Here is a 14,680-nt window from a genome sequence, read left to right as displayed (position 1 = left end):
TGTAATCTCCTCCGAGACCCGCCTGATACATGCCTTTGACCTCTTTACAGATTGCTTTGGCAGGCCATCGCCTGAGCTTTGTTTGCAGCTCTCCTCACTTTATCCTCTTTATTAAATTTGATACTACTGTCACTATAACCAGTCCCATGTGCTTGCTCAAACCCTTGATTCACCTTTTCCGCGAAGCCATCAGCTAAGGCGTTGTTGAGGTCTTCTGGAACACTCCGTTCCTATAATTCTAAGGCTTTAACAAGATGATGTCCGTATCTTGCATCTTCCTCATAGATAAATGTGATAACACGATGGACGTAGTCCTCATAATGGCTAGGAACATCTAAATTGACAACTAGTTCAACATCTTTGACATCTAAACCTCTACAAGCAATATTTGTAGCAATCAATATATTGCAAACATTACTCTTAAAATCCGCTAATGTGGGTTCATAGCCTCTTTGATCCTTTCCCCCATGAAGTGATTCACACGGATATCCATATCTTACCAAATCCGTAAACAATTATAAATGTTTGTAATAGAAATGAAATAATTGATGGAAAGTGTAATGTGAAACATCCTATATATTTCTCAAATATTATCGATTTAACTAGAATGATGAAGAACGAAAAGTTAATGTATAGTTTGTAGTTTGATCGTGTAATAGAGATTGATGCAGTTGTGGATGCTGTTGAATATTATTTGGTGGACTTTTATCTGGGTTATGGATTAATTTGGCCCAAGGCTGAATTATTGGGCTAGGCCCAATGTGCTAAGCCCTTTAGCCCGGTGACCTTTGGCCTCCACCGTCATATTGCTGCCACGTTGCTCCCTCACTTGGATCCTGCTCCTGCACCGTTGGATTGTGGAGTGTGTTTGTTATGTGTGATGAGTATGCTGGTTTGTCTCTCACTTCTCACTTTGCTCTCTCTCTCTCTCTCTCTATTCACTATATTCAGTGAATTCTCTCTCTCTTCTCTCTCATCTCTCTTCTTCTCCAATGACTTCTCCGATGACTTCTCCAGTGGTTTTTCTCGAGTCCTTCACTGTTCCGTGGTGTGATTGACGGTGGTGTTAGCCGGCGAAGGCAACTGCTCCGGTTGCGTTTGTGAGACCTCTTGAATTTGGTATTCGCCATTGTTTAGGCTAGGGATCGAGTAAAGAAGATGATTTGTGGAATTTTGTGTTGTATTAGTCATTTTGACTACTTCTCTTTAAATAGAGATTTACATACTTTGTACAAGGTAAGATTTCATGGGATCATAGGAAATTAATTACTCAATCAATGTGAATTGATTTGGTGTTGATTTTATTCCCGTTTCCTTCCTTTGAATGATTCTTGATTTTCTTCCTTTCTCAACACTCTCCCTCAAGTTGAGTCGTGGGTTCTCCAAAGCTCAACTTGCCCAAAACGTTGGAGAGACTCTTGGAGTTGATAGCTTTGGTGAGAATGTCTGCCAGTTGATCTTCGGATCGTACAAATGGCAGTTCCACAGCTCCATTCTCGATATTCTCCTTGATAAAGTGTCTGTCGACTTCTACGTGTTTGGTTCTGTCATGTTGCACTGGGTTCTCGGATATACTGATCACTGCTTTGTTGTCGCAGAACAACTGACTTTTTTCTTGCGGCAATCCAATTTCTTTCATTAGTCTTCTCAACCATAATATCTCCATTAGTCCACTTTTGATACCCCTAAACTGATACCCCTAAACTCAGCTTCTGCACTTGATAAGGCGACTACTTTTTATTTCTTACTTCTCCAAGTAACTAGATTCCCATCAACAAAGGTGAAGTAGCCTCCTGTTGATTTTCGGTCAATCGGATTGTTTGCCCAATCTGCATCTGTGTATCCATAGATCCTCTGTGTTTTACTTCTTTTGAATAATACACCGTGCCCAACTGTTCCTTTTAGATATCTTACTGTAGCACCCCGGAAAATTTTGACTTTTTATTATTATTATTATTATTATTATTATTATTATTATTATTTTATTTGATGGCTTATTTTCGTTTTATTAATGTGGATGTTGATTTGGAAATGCATTTTTGGGAATTGATTTCTATGTGGTTGTGTTAACGATGTGAAATTAATGGTTGAGAGTTATGTTGAATAATATGATATGTTTTCCAATTGGGGGATTTAATTAAGTGGGATCATGCATATATTTCTAGCCATATTATTTGGAATTTTTGGCCCTCATATCCATTGGAAATAATACTTTCTTTCTTGGATTTAATTAATTGCTTTGGGATATTTATCCAAATTAAATTCAAACCAAATTATCTCTATGCTATCTACATAATTTTTGCCCATATGCCTTTCAATTGCTTGTGGGATTAATTTATTTGTTACCTATTTTGTGGGAGTCTTTTCCTACAAGAAATTACCAATTTAAATCCTATTCCTATTTAATTGAGGATTTAATTTTTTTTTAAAATACTCCCCTAGTACACGTCCTTTTTCCCTATTTTTACTCCACAAATTTTATTTTTATTTTTGTTTATTTAAGTGGGGAATTAATCCTAGAATATAAAAAGGGAGAAACCCAAACCCTAGCCCCATTATTTCAACGTCTTTTTCTCTCCATCTTCTCCCTCCCACACGCCTTTTTCCCTCTTCCCCACCAATCATTCATAAATTCTTCAATCTTGCTTCGTTTTGGAGTTGGAAACTCAATAATCGTTGAAGAATCGAGCCATTCGTTGCCTCTACCGATTGTTTTTCAAGAGAAAGGTATACTTTGATTCATCTTTCTCCTTCTTACCATTGAATCCTTGTTCTTGATTCCCTCATGCATATAGTGAGTGTAAAAGATCTAAGAATTAATCGGGTGGGATTGATGGTTACATGAGAAAATATATGTGTAAGCGTTTATTGATGTGTATGAATGAACTTGTGGATGATCGTTGGTGAATGATATGTGAACATATGAGAACATGGTTGTGAGATCTTTTTGAAGCATGATTATGTGTTGGAAGCATGAATAAATGGGTTTAGATGAATGATAGATAAACCCTAATTCGAATTTGTGAAGCATGAAAACTGTGGTGTTCGAACAGTAGATTCCGACGTGTGTTTGACCGACCAAACAATCTTATTTTGGCACGAATTTTTAACTGAGTAAAATTTGAGATGTCTTCTATGTTGTGTATAAATTGTAGCCTCTTTTGACAAAGATGAATTTTTAATGAATTTTTGAAGTTAACTGCGCAGTTCTGTCAGAATTTGTATTCTCGTCCAGTGAGTTTCATTTTTGATTTTACCAACCTAAAGATGTGATTTTAATGTGAAATTTTAACTGGATGATCTTTGATGTGTCTACCGTGTTGTGGTAAAATTTCAGCCCCATCGGAGGTCGGATGGATTTTTAATGATTTTTACAAAACGACTGCGCAGTTCTGCCAGATTTCTGTCATGTTAAAATAATACCTGTTGTCAAGTTTGAATGAATTACATGATGCATGTGTGATTAAGGAACATATCTTATGGCGTGGTTATGTGTGACACGTTGAGAAATATTATGGCATGTTTTCCTTATGTTGATGAATGTTTGGGATGGGTAATTTAAGAGAACGATGAAAGGAACGATAGGGCATGCATGTTAAATTGTATTGATGGAAGGCTGATTGTGTTGTGGAGTTGACAAGGGTTGTTGTGCGTACGTGAGCATAAGGAACGAGGGTTGCTTTTGACTTGCGTATTGTGTTGTCTAAGCAAGCGAGGTGGGCTTTCTTTTACTAAACTCTTTTACGTTTCAAAAATATGATTGTGGAGCTATAAGGGTGGTTTAAAGTGTTATGTCATGCCATGGTTGTTTTGATGTTGAGATTGTTGCCTGATGCCTAGTTCGTTTGAGCTTGCTCCGTTAGGCTATAGGGCTATGTTGAGATTGTGCTTGATGCCTAGTTCGTTTGAGCTTGCTCCGTTAGGCTATAGAGCTATGTTGAGATTGTGCTTGATGCCTAGTTTGTGAGTTCGCTCCATTAGGCTATAGAGCTAAGATAAACGAATTCGGGTCTGAGTAGGGCCGCAAACCCTATCAGGCTGTGTACACAGGTGGGATCGGGAGCCGTCCTTGCAAGTCGGCCGGTCTCGTGGGCGAATAGTGTGGCCTCACTTTCGTCGCACTATGGTAAGAGGATGTGAATGATTGATTGATGAGAAAGTGGGGAGATTGTTTTGTCTGGCCAGACTATGAAAATGTTTTTGTGTTCTCGATGATATTTCTTAACTACATGTAAAACTCGAGTTCACTGGTATGGATGACATAACTGTTATAAAATATTTTCGGCATGAGCCCATTGAGTACAACAAGTACTCAGCCCTGCATTTCTTTTTAAAATTTTACAGGTTGAGCGGGATGTTGCGATGGATGTTGAGTGAGCTTTAGGAATTCCCGGATGCGTCGTGTCTTCATACATGGGCGTCATCCTATGACTCTCCTTTGATACTTGTTTTTCCGCTGCCGTGTTTCGAATCGTTCTTGTTAAAGTCTTTCGTTTTTCCCCACACGACGTTATGACATTATTTACCTTGAGACATTAATCCGCTGTTTAACTATTCGATAGACCAAAATATTTCTTTTTGAAGTTAATTGGGTTTTCATATTCAATCTCGTCCTTTATTGTTATCTTTCATTGCGTCCCCCTTTTCTTCCCCGCTCCTTAGTCCCTCCCCTCGTCACGTTTTCCCCGTCTTCACTATCCTTAGTAAGGGCGGTCGTGACACTTACAATTCTTAGCGCAGCTTCATAGTGATCTCTATGTGGTTGGTGCATGAATTGGCTTACTACACCTACCGCGTAAGCAATATCAGGTCTTGTATGAGACATATATATGAGTTTTCCCACTAATCGTTGATATTTGCTTTGGTTTGCTGGTTCCGCTCCTTCCACAATCTGTAATCCATGGTTCACTAAAATCGGTGTGTCTGCTGGTTTGCAATCTAGTAATCATGTTTCTGCAAGGATATCTAGAATGTACTTCTTCTGTCTTAGGAAAATACCCCCTTCTGATCTTAGTACTTCTATCCCCAAGAAATACTTAAGATTTCCCAAGTTCTTCATCTTGAACTCTTGTGATAGGCCTTCCTTGAGTCTCTCGATTTCTTCAGTATCATCACCAGTGATAATCATATCATCTACATAGATGATTAGGCAGGTTATTCGACCATCCCTTTTCTTCAAGAATAGTGTATGATCTGAGTTGCTTTGTTTGAACCCATACTTTCCCATAGCTTCAGTGAATCTCCCAAACCAGACTCTAGGAGATTGCTTGAGTCCGTATAAAGTTTTCCGTAATCGACATCCTTCTCCTTTGCTGTAGCCTTCTGAAAAAACTGGGGGAGCCTCCATGTATACTTCTATCTTTAATTCTCCGTGTAGGAATGCATTTGTTACATCGAACTGATGTAAGGGCCAGTCTCGGTTTGCAGCTACTGAAAGTAGGACTCGGATGGTGTTCATTTTTGCCACTGGGGAGAATGTCTCGTTATAGTCTATTCCGTAGGTCTGCGTGTATCCCTTTGCTACTAGCTGTGCCTTATACCTTTCGATAGAGCCATCAGGTCGGTGTTTAATAGTAAACACCCACTTACATCCGACTGTATTCTTTCCATCTGGAATTATGCATTTCTCCCACGTACCATTTCTCTCTAGTGCTCCCATTTCCTTTTTTATTGCCTCTCTCCAATGCTTGTGTCTCCAGGCCTCCTCCACAGTACACAGGATTTCCTCTTCTTCATATAGTGCTGCCTCAAATGCATGGACCATCTCTGAAAGGTGGTGTTTGGCCAGAAAAACTCTTGAGTATTTGGCCTTTGTGTGGATGTCGGGGCTGTATCTCTTTGGTGGAACTCCTCTGTTTTCCCTTAGGGGTAATTTATACCCCTCAATTCCCTCACTAATCTGCTCTTCTAATAAATCACAGATTTCCGGTTCATCCAGATTCCCATCATTTAACTATGCACCTGTCTCTTGAGTCTCTTCAGTAACAATATCAGTATTATGAAGATCAAGTGTGGTATTTTCCGGTGGTGTGTTTGGATCAACAGAAGGACTTACAGTGGATATCGGGTCTGGAGTATTCTGGACCATGGTGTTGAGCGTTGGTGGCTGTATATGTGAGATCAAGCTTGCCTCCTCTGTTCCTTTCTGTATTGGCCAACTTAGTGGGTCGACCCTGTTGTCACTCTCCCCCTGACCGCTAAGGTGGCCAAAGTAGTAGTCCGTTTCTAGGAAATCGCAGTTCATGGTGGTGAACACGCGATTAGATTTAGGATCAAAACATCTATATCCTTTCTGGTTTACTCCATACCCCACAAACACACACTTTACTGCACAAGGGGATAGCTTGGTTCTTTCGTGTTTCGGAATGTGGACAAAAACATAGGATCCAAATACTCGAGGTCGAAGGGTTAAAGGTAAAGGAATTTGCTCTATCGTCGAGAGGATCTCTAGCGGGGTTTTTAGGTTTAGTGAGCTTGAGGGTAGTCTGTTTGAGAGATAGGCTGAGGCCGCAACTGCTTCGGGCCAGAATTTCCTTGGGGTGTTGGATTCAATAAGTATGGCTCGGGACATTTCCAGAAGTGTTCGGTTTTTTCGTTCAGATACTCCGTTTTGTTCTGGGGTGTGGGGACATGTAGTTTGATGTATAAGGCCTTTATCGTGGCAAAACTGTTTCATATCAGAATTTACAAATTCTCCTCCATTATCTGACTGAAGGGTTTTGATGGCTTTTTGGAATTGGGTTTGGACTAGGTTGTAAAAATGGGTGAAATGTTGGAAGGTTCCGGATTTTTGTTTCATGAAATACACCCACGTCATACGAGTACAATCATCCACAAAGAGAAGAAAATATTTAAAACCTTGTCCCCCTAAAACCGGTGAGGGTCCCCAAACATCCGAATGAACAAGATCAAACAAGGAATCAACTCTAGTATTATTTGATTTGTAGGTTTGTCTGTGGCTTTTGGCCAAAACACATGTTTCACAATACAAATCCTGACTAAATTTAGGAAAAAGTAGTTTTAAATAACCGGATGAAGGGTGTCCAAGACGGCGGTGCCACAGCCATGCTTCCCTGTCAGCCGTCCCATGAGCCATCATAGCATTTCCGTGTTGATCTATCTCATCCACATAATACAGCCCATTCCGCTCAGTGCCACGTCCAATAATTTTTCATGTCCCGATATCCTGCAGAAGGCAAAAGTTGGGTTGCATTAGCTGAGTGCAATTCAATTCTTTGGTTACATGACTAATAGAGAACAATTTATGAGACATAGAGGGGGCATATAGACAATTAGACAAGGTTAAACTGGGTGAGATTTTAACGGTTCCCGCTCCCTCTACCGGTGTCAACTCTCCATTTGCATTTTGAATATGACTCTTTGGTGCCCTGTGCATGCTGGAAATATCAGATTTATCAAAAGTTATAGTATCCGTGGCTCCACAATCAAAAATCCATTTGTCATTCTTGGCATTGGAAGAAACGGACAGGGCATAGGCTTCAGAATTATCGGATAAATTCTCAAGGGACTGGAATTTATTTTTGCAAACTAATGGGGCTGATTTGGGAAGATTTAAACTAGGAGGCCCTTTTTTCAGATTTTATAACTCGTTTGGGGTACTTTAAGGGATATTTGATAGGTTGGGGTTCATTTCCTAATTCTTTAAAAATAGTAGGGTTTGAGGATAAAATCCCAAACTCTAGCTTGCCCCCTTCATTCCCGCCTCCGTTCTGCGCCGCCTCTGATCCATTCCCTCCGTGTGCGAAGGACACCGTTCTGAGGGTTATCTCTTCCGTCTGGTCGCTTCCTCGGGATGTGGTGGCCTCGGTGCTGCCCCCGATGGCGGTCGGTTCTCTGTTTCCGATGGCGACGGCTGCCGTTCCTCTCCCTCCTCGAAACGGCAACTGGTGTTGTTTGGATTTACGCTCCTCCCACCATTCTGGATAGTCGTGGAGTTCGAAGCATGTCTCTCGAGTATGTTTCTTCTTCCCACAGTGATTGCATGTGAGTTTTAGCTTTTCTTCCTCCGTCCTTTTGGTCCAGTTGTTGCCGGTGTTGTTGCCGTTTCGGTGTGGGGGGTTTCGGTGCGTTGCTTGGTTCGTCCATGGCTGCCTTGTAATGAGTCCATCCGCGACTCCCTGTGTAGCCCCGATGTCCCCTGCTCTCAAAATGCTTGCTCTGGTGTCTTCTCGCCGGAGAATCCCATATGCTATTTCTACCGACGGCAGTGGCTCCAACCTAAGTATTTCTTTCTTGATCCCTTCATACTTGTCGTTCAGTGCTACGAGTAATTGATATAGCCTTTGTTCTTCCTTCTCAACGTTGTGCATTTCAATATCCTCTGGGTATTTAATTCGATTGGGCTGTTTTTGATCGATGGAGACCCATAGATCGTTGAGGATTGTCCATATATCCTCTAGAGATTCATCCGTTTGCTTTAACCTATTCGCTCTTGTGTATAGGTCATATACTTGGATTTTGTCGCCTCCACTTGCATACGTGACCTCCAGGCTCTTCCATACGTCCCTAGCTGTTGGGTACTGAGATACCCGATTCACCAACTTTGGCTCCAAATTTTGGATCAACCATGTGAATACACAGTGGTCTCCTTGCTGCCATCTTCCGAAGGCTGGATCGATTTTTGCTGGAGGGGTTGAGACTCCAGTAATGTGAGACACCATTCCCCTCCGCTAATTGCCGCCGTCATGTGGATAGCCCAAAGCTAATAATTTCCGTCGTTGAGTTTGGTTCCGATTAACAGCGGTGAGGCATCGATTCTTTGGGTTTCAATTTTGGATTCTGGATGGTTTGGTATGGTAGGTATGATTTGTTGGCTTTGTGCATGAACTCATCAAATAATCGAGCAAAATGCTCGTTTTCTGTCGGTTTTGGTGGCTGATTGTCGTCGGATTCTGACTTTTTTTTTGGGTTTGAACAGGGTCTGCCGGGTTTTGGCCTTTTGGTTTGAGATTGGTTCGGAGACAGTGATGAGACTTCTCTGAGTCTCACCCCTGCTCTGATACCATCTTGAATTTGGTATTCGCCATTGTTTAGGCTAGGGGTCGAGTAAAGAAGATGATTTGTGGAATTTTGTGTTGTATTAGTCATTTTAACTACTTCTCTTTAAATAGAGATTTACATACTTTGTACAAGGTAAGATTTCATGGGATCATAAGAAATTAATTACTCAATCAATGTGAATTGATTTGGTGCTGATTTTATTCTCGCTTCCTTCCTTTGAATGATTCTTGATTTTCTTTCTTTCTCAACAAGACCTAGGGTTTTGTGTGGAGAGAATTGGTGTGAGGCTGTGTGCTGTGGTTCTAGATCTGGTGTGTAGGGGCTGTGTTGGGTTGGTATTGACGGTGAGAGGTGAATCTCTGGTCAGATTCAACGGTGCTCCCTTGGGTCTAAAGTTCTGGTGAATAGATCTGGACTATAGTCGGGTGGCTAAGCCATCTGTTGTGATCTATCTGGTGTTCTCTGTTGTGTTCTTGTTCTACTTGATTGTAATACCTTAGATCCGAGAGGATCTTGTTTGTTATTACTAACTCGTGTGTCAAGTGTGCAGGTTGTGAAGTAATCAAGGGATCTAGCTAGGTTTTCTGTCAAGAACTTGTAATAGCTAGAGTTTCTTTACTTGTAACCAAGTTTGTAATACTTGATTAAATTCAGCCGCGTGGTTGAGAGTTTAGCTGAGCTCTCTTATACAAGAACAAAGAAGTCTCGGTAATTAGTGAATTCGGACCGGTCTGATCCCTAAGTGTGCGAAAATCATGAGGGAGACGAAGACATTTTAGATGAATAGTGTATAGTTTTAGTAAAGAGTGGGGGTCGGCTCAGTTATGGAAGATGAAACTAGAAAATCCACAACGCAAACAATATTATACTAATCCATGTGTAAACATGCAACTGGGTACTTATACACCACGTAAGCCTGTGGAAGCCCGTGGAATTTAATCGAAGTTTCTCGTTCTTCTACTTCTACTTTTACATATATATACACCTTGGAATTTAGATCACTCCCAGATTTTGCATTGCTAGCTTTTAATCAGGCCAAACTTTTCCTGCGATCATGAAGAAGTATCCGGTGGTGAGCAAGGACTATGAGGCGGCGGTGGAGAAATGCAAGAAGAAACTCAGGGGTTTAATCGCAGAGAAGAACTGCGCTCCGATCATGCTGCGTTTGGCGTAATTAATCTTCTTCCTTGTGTATTTAATTTCAACCTATTTTCATCAATCATCCTGCTTCATCTACTCCAATTTATCTATCTGCATCCTACTATAGTCAGAGACTGAGATCGCATGTGAAAACGATCTCTGAATTGCGATTCTAGTTGACGTCTGTTTGAATCATTGTTGTGTTGGCCGGGCCATTAGTCTAAGTGATGTTGGTAGAGATCGCCTCGTTATAAGGTTGAATTAATATTCATCTTAGCATGTTGGTATTCTTGAATCCAGATGGCATTCAGCTGGAACATATGATGTGAAAACAAAAACAGGAGGTCCATTTGGGACAATCAGGAACCATCAAGAGCTTGCTCATGGAGCTAACAACGGCCTCGATATTGCTGTTAGGCTGTTGGAACCAATCAAGCAACAATTCCCTGCTCTCACCTATGCAGACTTTTACCAGGTGGATTTATTCTCTCTCCACTATCTCCATCCATATTTATCACATAACAAAACATTAACATTTTGCTCACTCAATCTAGCTAGCTGGTGTTGTTGCTGTTGAAGTAACCGGAGGACCAGAGATTCCTTTCCATCCTGGAAGACCGGTAAGTCTTCCTCCCTTTTATTGGCGTGTTTAATGCTATTAGTTTGAACCTACAACACCTTTTTTTGCAGCTAAACCATGATGTTTCTTATCACAACTTTTTACGGTTTCTTAAAGAATCTTAGCAGCATATGTTATGGTTCTATTTGCAATGGCTTCTTTTTTTCTGATTGCATAACTAGCTAGTATCTCGGTATGATGATCAAGTCATTTAAGTTCAGCTTCTATTCTCATTCTCTCTGTTTCAGGATAAAAATGAATCACCACCAGAGGGTCGCTTGCCTGACGCCACGAAAGGTAACACTTGCTCCTTGTGTGTAATCTGAAATTTGTTTGTGGAATTGTTTTTTAAGAGAACCATCACTTAATGTCAGGCACGGACCATTTGAGGGAAGTTTTCGGGCACATGGGATTGAATGATAAAGACATCGTGGCTCTATCTGGTGGACACACCCTGGTACTCCACGAAACAAAACATTGAACTAGACTAGTCTTGGCTGATCACACCAATGATTTGTGATTCTTGTTTTCAGGGTAGGTGCCACAAGGAGAGGTCCGGTTTTGAGGGAGCATGGACATCTAATCCCCTTATATTCGACAACTCTTACTTCAAGTGAGCTCTTAGAACCTCTTGCTTCACATAATTCCTTTTGATTGATGAGCTTGTTGAACATAGGGAACTCTTGAGTGGGGAGAAAGAAGGCTTAATCCAGCTGCCATCAGACAAAGCTTTGCTAGAGGATCCCATCTTCCGCTCCTATGTCGAAAAATATGCTGCTGTAAGATGATCTGCTACATTGTACCGGTTCCCGTTGATCATAATTTGCTGATTGTGTTCACATGCTTTTGTATTAGGATGAGGATGCCTTCTTTCAAGACTATGCTGAAGCTCACATGAAGCTCTCTGAGCTTGGGTAAGTTTTCGTTTCGCCCCATTTAGATAAGCTGGGGAACGCAAATTGGATCCAGATAACATTCATCAATCAACATTTTGGAGCATTGTGATAATGTTATAGAAATTTGACTATATATATGTAATGAGTCTTTTATTTGTTGAGGTGCAGATTTGCGGATGCTGAGTAAACTATATGATGGGATGATCTGTGCGTGGCTTCTGGAATCATCAAATTATAGTTACTTTATTTTTGAGGCTATCTTTTGTTTTTTTAGTTAAGTGCATGTGGCTGCTTGTGTGGAATCGCATCACATCAATAAATAGTTTGGTCGTGTGAATTAAAGTCTATACAGGAAACGAATATTGCATCAGTTGTGGAAGCATGTAACATGTTTTAATGCGTGTGACCTTTTCGATTTGGAATTGCGTGATGGCGTGAAAAATTAATTTTTATTAGTAGATGATACATACGGAGTATTTTATTTGTTTTGAAAATTTTGAAGTTTGCAAATTTCTTTAAATGGGCTCGTTCGGGAATCCCTGGCCCGAAATGGGCCATTTCCTATTATTTTTGCTTTTGAGAGTTACGGATTTAGCAATGGCATAACTTTTTAAAACTCATTTTGCAGAAATCATAAACCCTAAATCGCCATTTTTTTTGCCAATTCCTTTTCTATTTACTTGATCTTCCGAATTAAAGTGTGTTGAATTTGTAGCCCATCCTTTCAATTTTGGGCCATGAATTCCCAAACGAGCCCATTTTTAAAAAATTGCCTGTCACGCCACGCCTTACATGTTTTCATTAGGATTTGATGAAAATCATGAAACTAATTAGTAAAATCGCTTTACAACTTAGAAAATCAAGCCAAGATTGTCAAAAAGAAAACAACCAACTTAAACACTACTACTAATATAGTGGAAAAGTATGGGAAAGGCTGGAAATACTTAAAGGTTAAGCAATAGCTTATGCATTAATCAATGTCAAAATTGGAGACAATTTGACGACTGTATTCCCATACAACCACAAACATATAAATAAGTATACGTTTGCAAAGTGACGAAGAATCCACAAATCTTTCTTTAAAGTAACCCACTTTTATATAAACTCGTCCCAAACTTTGCCTTACTAATACTTTTTCATCTGGAATATGCTCTACCAATTTTAACTTCTTTCTGCACAAATAATTGATTTAACATAATATTTTCTTTTTTTTGGAATTTAGTAAATCTGCGAGTTGGAAGAATATTAATTTTACTCCCGGTCTCCCCAAAGTATAGTACCGTTACCTATTTACCTTATTAATACATGGGAGGGGTGCACTATGGTCCATAAGTGAAATCCTGTAAAAAATTATATCAAATCTCAGCCCTTGGATCCTTAGATTGGATGACTGTGATAATAATATCCGAGCTACATTATTACACTAAAAACGTTACATTATTAGTCGAGCTACATTATTATACTACACAATCTACATTATTAGACTACAACGTGTTACATTATTAGCCGAGCTACATTATTAGACTACACAATCTACATTATTAGATGACAGACGACATTAATCTAACGGTTACATAATAAGATCCAATAACTATGATTTGCTTTGATTTTTGACATATTTGAAGTTATGAATATGAACACTCCCCTATTACCCCTATTAATACATGTATATATAAAGAATAACATGAGTTTCTTCCTTTATGCCCTGATCTATTATGAGTCCTTGCATTATTTTTGTTCATTAGTATGATGACATACTTCCTTTATTACAAAAGGCAGGCAAATTTCTAACACGACAAAGAAATTGCTACCAAACCCAAATAATAAGAGGGTCATATTTTTGTAGTCCCCACTTCACTTTTTCTACTTTCACAATTTAGAACATGTTTACTAGTGTCAAATATGTAAGTGGTAACTGGTAAGTGGTCTTGCACTTTAGTATACTATATGCGTGAATTTGCACGTAATAGAGTTCAAATACTACCATATTTTAAGCCACGAATAAACTTTAAATATTATTTACTACTTGTATCAACCGTCACCGTATATAATTAACATAGTATCATTTTTTGGTCAATTTTGTTGAAATATGATCTAATCAAGTCTCAGTTATAAACTTAATTATACTCTTTATGAATCATCAATGTACTTGTTTCAACTAAATTTTCATTTTTATCTAAAAATAGTCCATGTTAATTTGATTGGATCTACACCAATTTGATTGATACTACATCCCAGTGCCAAAAATAATTGCATCAGTCTTTTTTTTTCTTGCTTTTAGGTATGTATTTTTGGTTCTACCTAATCCAGAGGAAAAATAAAATTATAAAGTGTCAGTTTTAGCTTTATATTTTTCAATCTTGATTGAATGGAAAGGTGCAAGCCGTTGGTTTTTACACTAAAAATTGCTAGACTGAGTATAATCATATCATGTAATATTTTGTTTTTCTTAATTATACTACCGTTATTTTTGACGGGGAGGGATGAAAAGTCTTTAGAAAAGTTAATTGGCTTTTGCAAAAATAAATTTGAAGCTTAGTGGAAATACTTTAGCGATTCGGAATGTATATCCAGTCCTATTATCTATCATTATTTCCATTTTGTCACTTTAGAATTTAATAGTGAGGCTGATTTTTTAATTAATCTTATGTCAATCGCCGATGTTTTGTTGTTACTCTACAAAAGCTATATATATTACGACATCACATATTCCTCATGCACTTTGATGAAAATTTATTCAACTATTAACTTCAATAATTTGACCCCATCCTTATTTATGCGTTTGCTTTCTTTTTCTTAATAAAATTTTTAGGCCTTATTCAGTTTTCAATACTAATTTTCCCATTAAGAAATTAACGTGAATTATCATCTGAATGGATTAGGAAAATTTTCAAGTACGCTCTCAAATGTCAATTTTAGTAGAGTAATTATGAGGTTATTAATATGCATGGGAGAACGAAGAAAAAAAACTCTTGTATGGGCTATATTATCCAAATAATAATTG

The 14,680-nt window shown here is 39.0% G+C and overlaps 1 protein-coding gene across 1 annotated transcript; it reads left to right on the top strand.

Moving 5' to 3' along the window:
* The first annotated feature begins 9,969 nt into the window (after positions 1-9,969).
* Positions 9,970-12,141, top strand: LOC121764629 (L-ascorbate peroxidase 2, cytosolic). The gene is made up of 9 exons (XM_042160650.1): positions 9,970-10,191; positions 10,462-10,636; positions 10,716-10,781; positions 11,029-11,077; positions 11,155-11,237; positions 11,314-11,393; positions 11,457-11,559; positions 11,636-11,694; positions 11,845-12,141. The coding sequence occupies exons 1-9, from the start codon at positions 10,076-10,078 to the stop codon at positions 11,861-11,863; spliced, it is 750 nt and encodes a 249-aa protein (XP_042016584.1). The 5' UTR covers positions 9,970-10,075; the 3' UTR covers positions 11,864-12,141.
* Positions 12,142-14,680: the final 2,539 nt, after the last annotated feature.

Source organism: Salvia splendens, chromosome 2 (genome assembly GCF_004379255.2).
Source record: "Salvia splendens isolate huo1 chromosome 2, SspV2, whole genome shotgun sequence".
NCBI lineage: Eukaryota > Viridiplantae > Streptophyta > Magnoliopsida > Lamiales > Lamiaceae > Salvia > Salvia splendens.
This window is presented reverse-complemented; position numbering and strand designations above follow the sequence as displayed.

What these genes read in the sequence shown, in the direction of transcription:
- LOC121764629 (XM_042160650.1), top strand. Translation starts at nt 10,076, where the DNA reads ATGAAGAAGTATCCGGTGGTGAGCAAGGACTATGAGGCGGCGGTGGAG. An exon ending in CCTATGCAGACTTTTACCAG is followed by an intron (nt 10,637 to 10,715) that starts GTGGATTTATTC and finishes CACTCAATCTAG; the next exon opens with CTAGCTGGTGTTGTTGCTGT. An exon ending in CTTTCCATCCTGGAAGACCG is followed by an intron (nt 10,782 to 11,028) that starts GTAAGTCTTCCT and finishes TCTCTGTTTCAG; the next exon opens with GATAAAAATGAATCACCACC.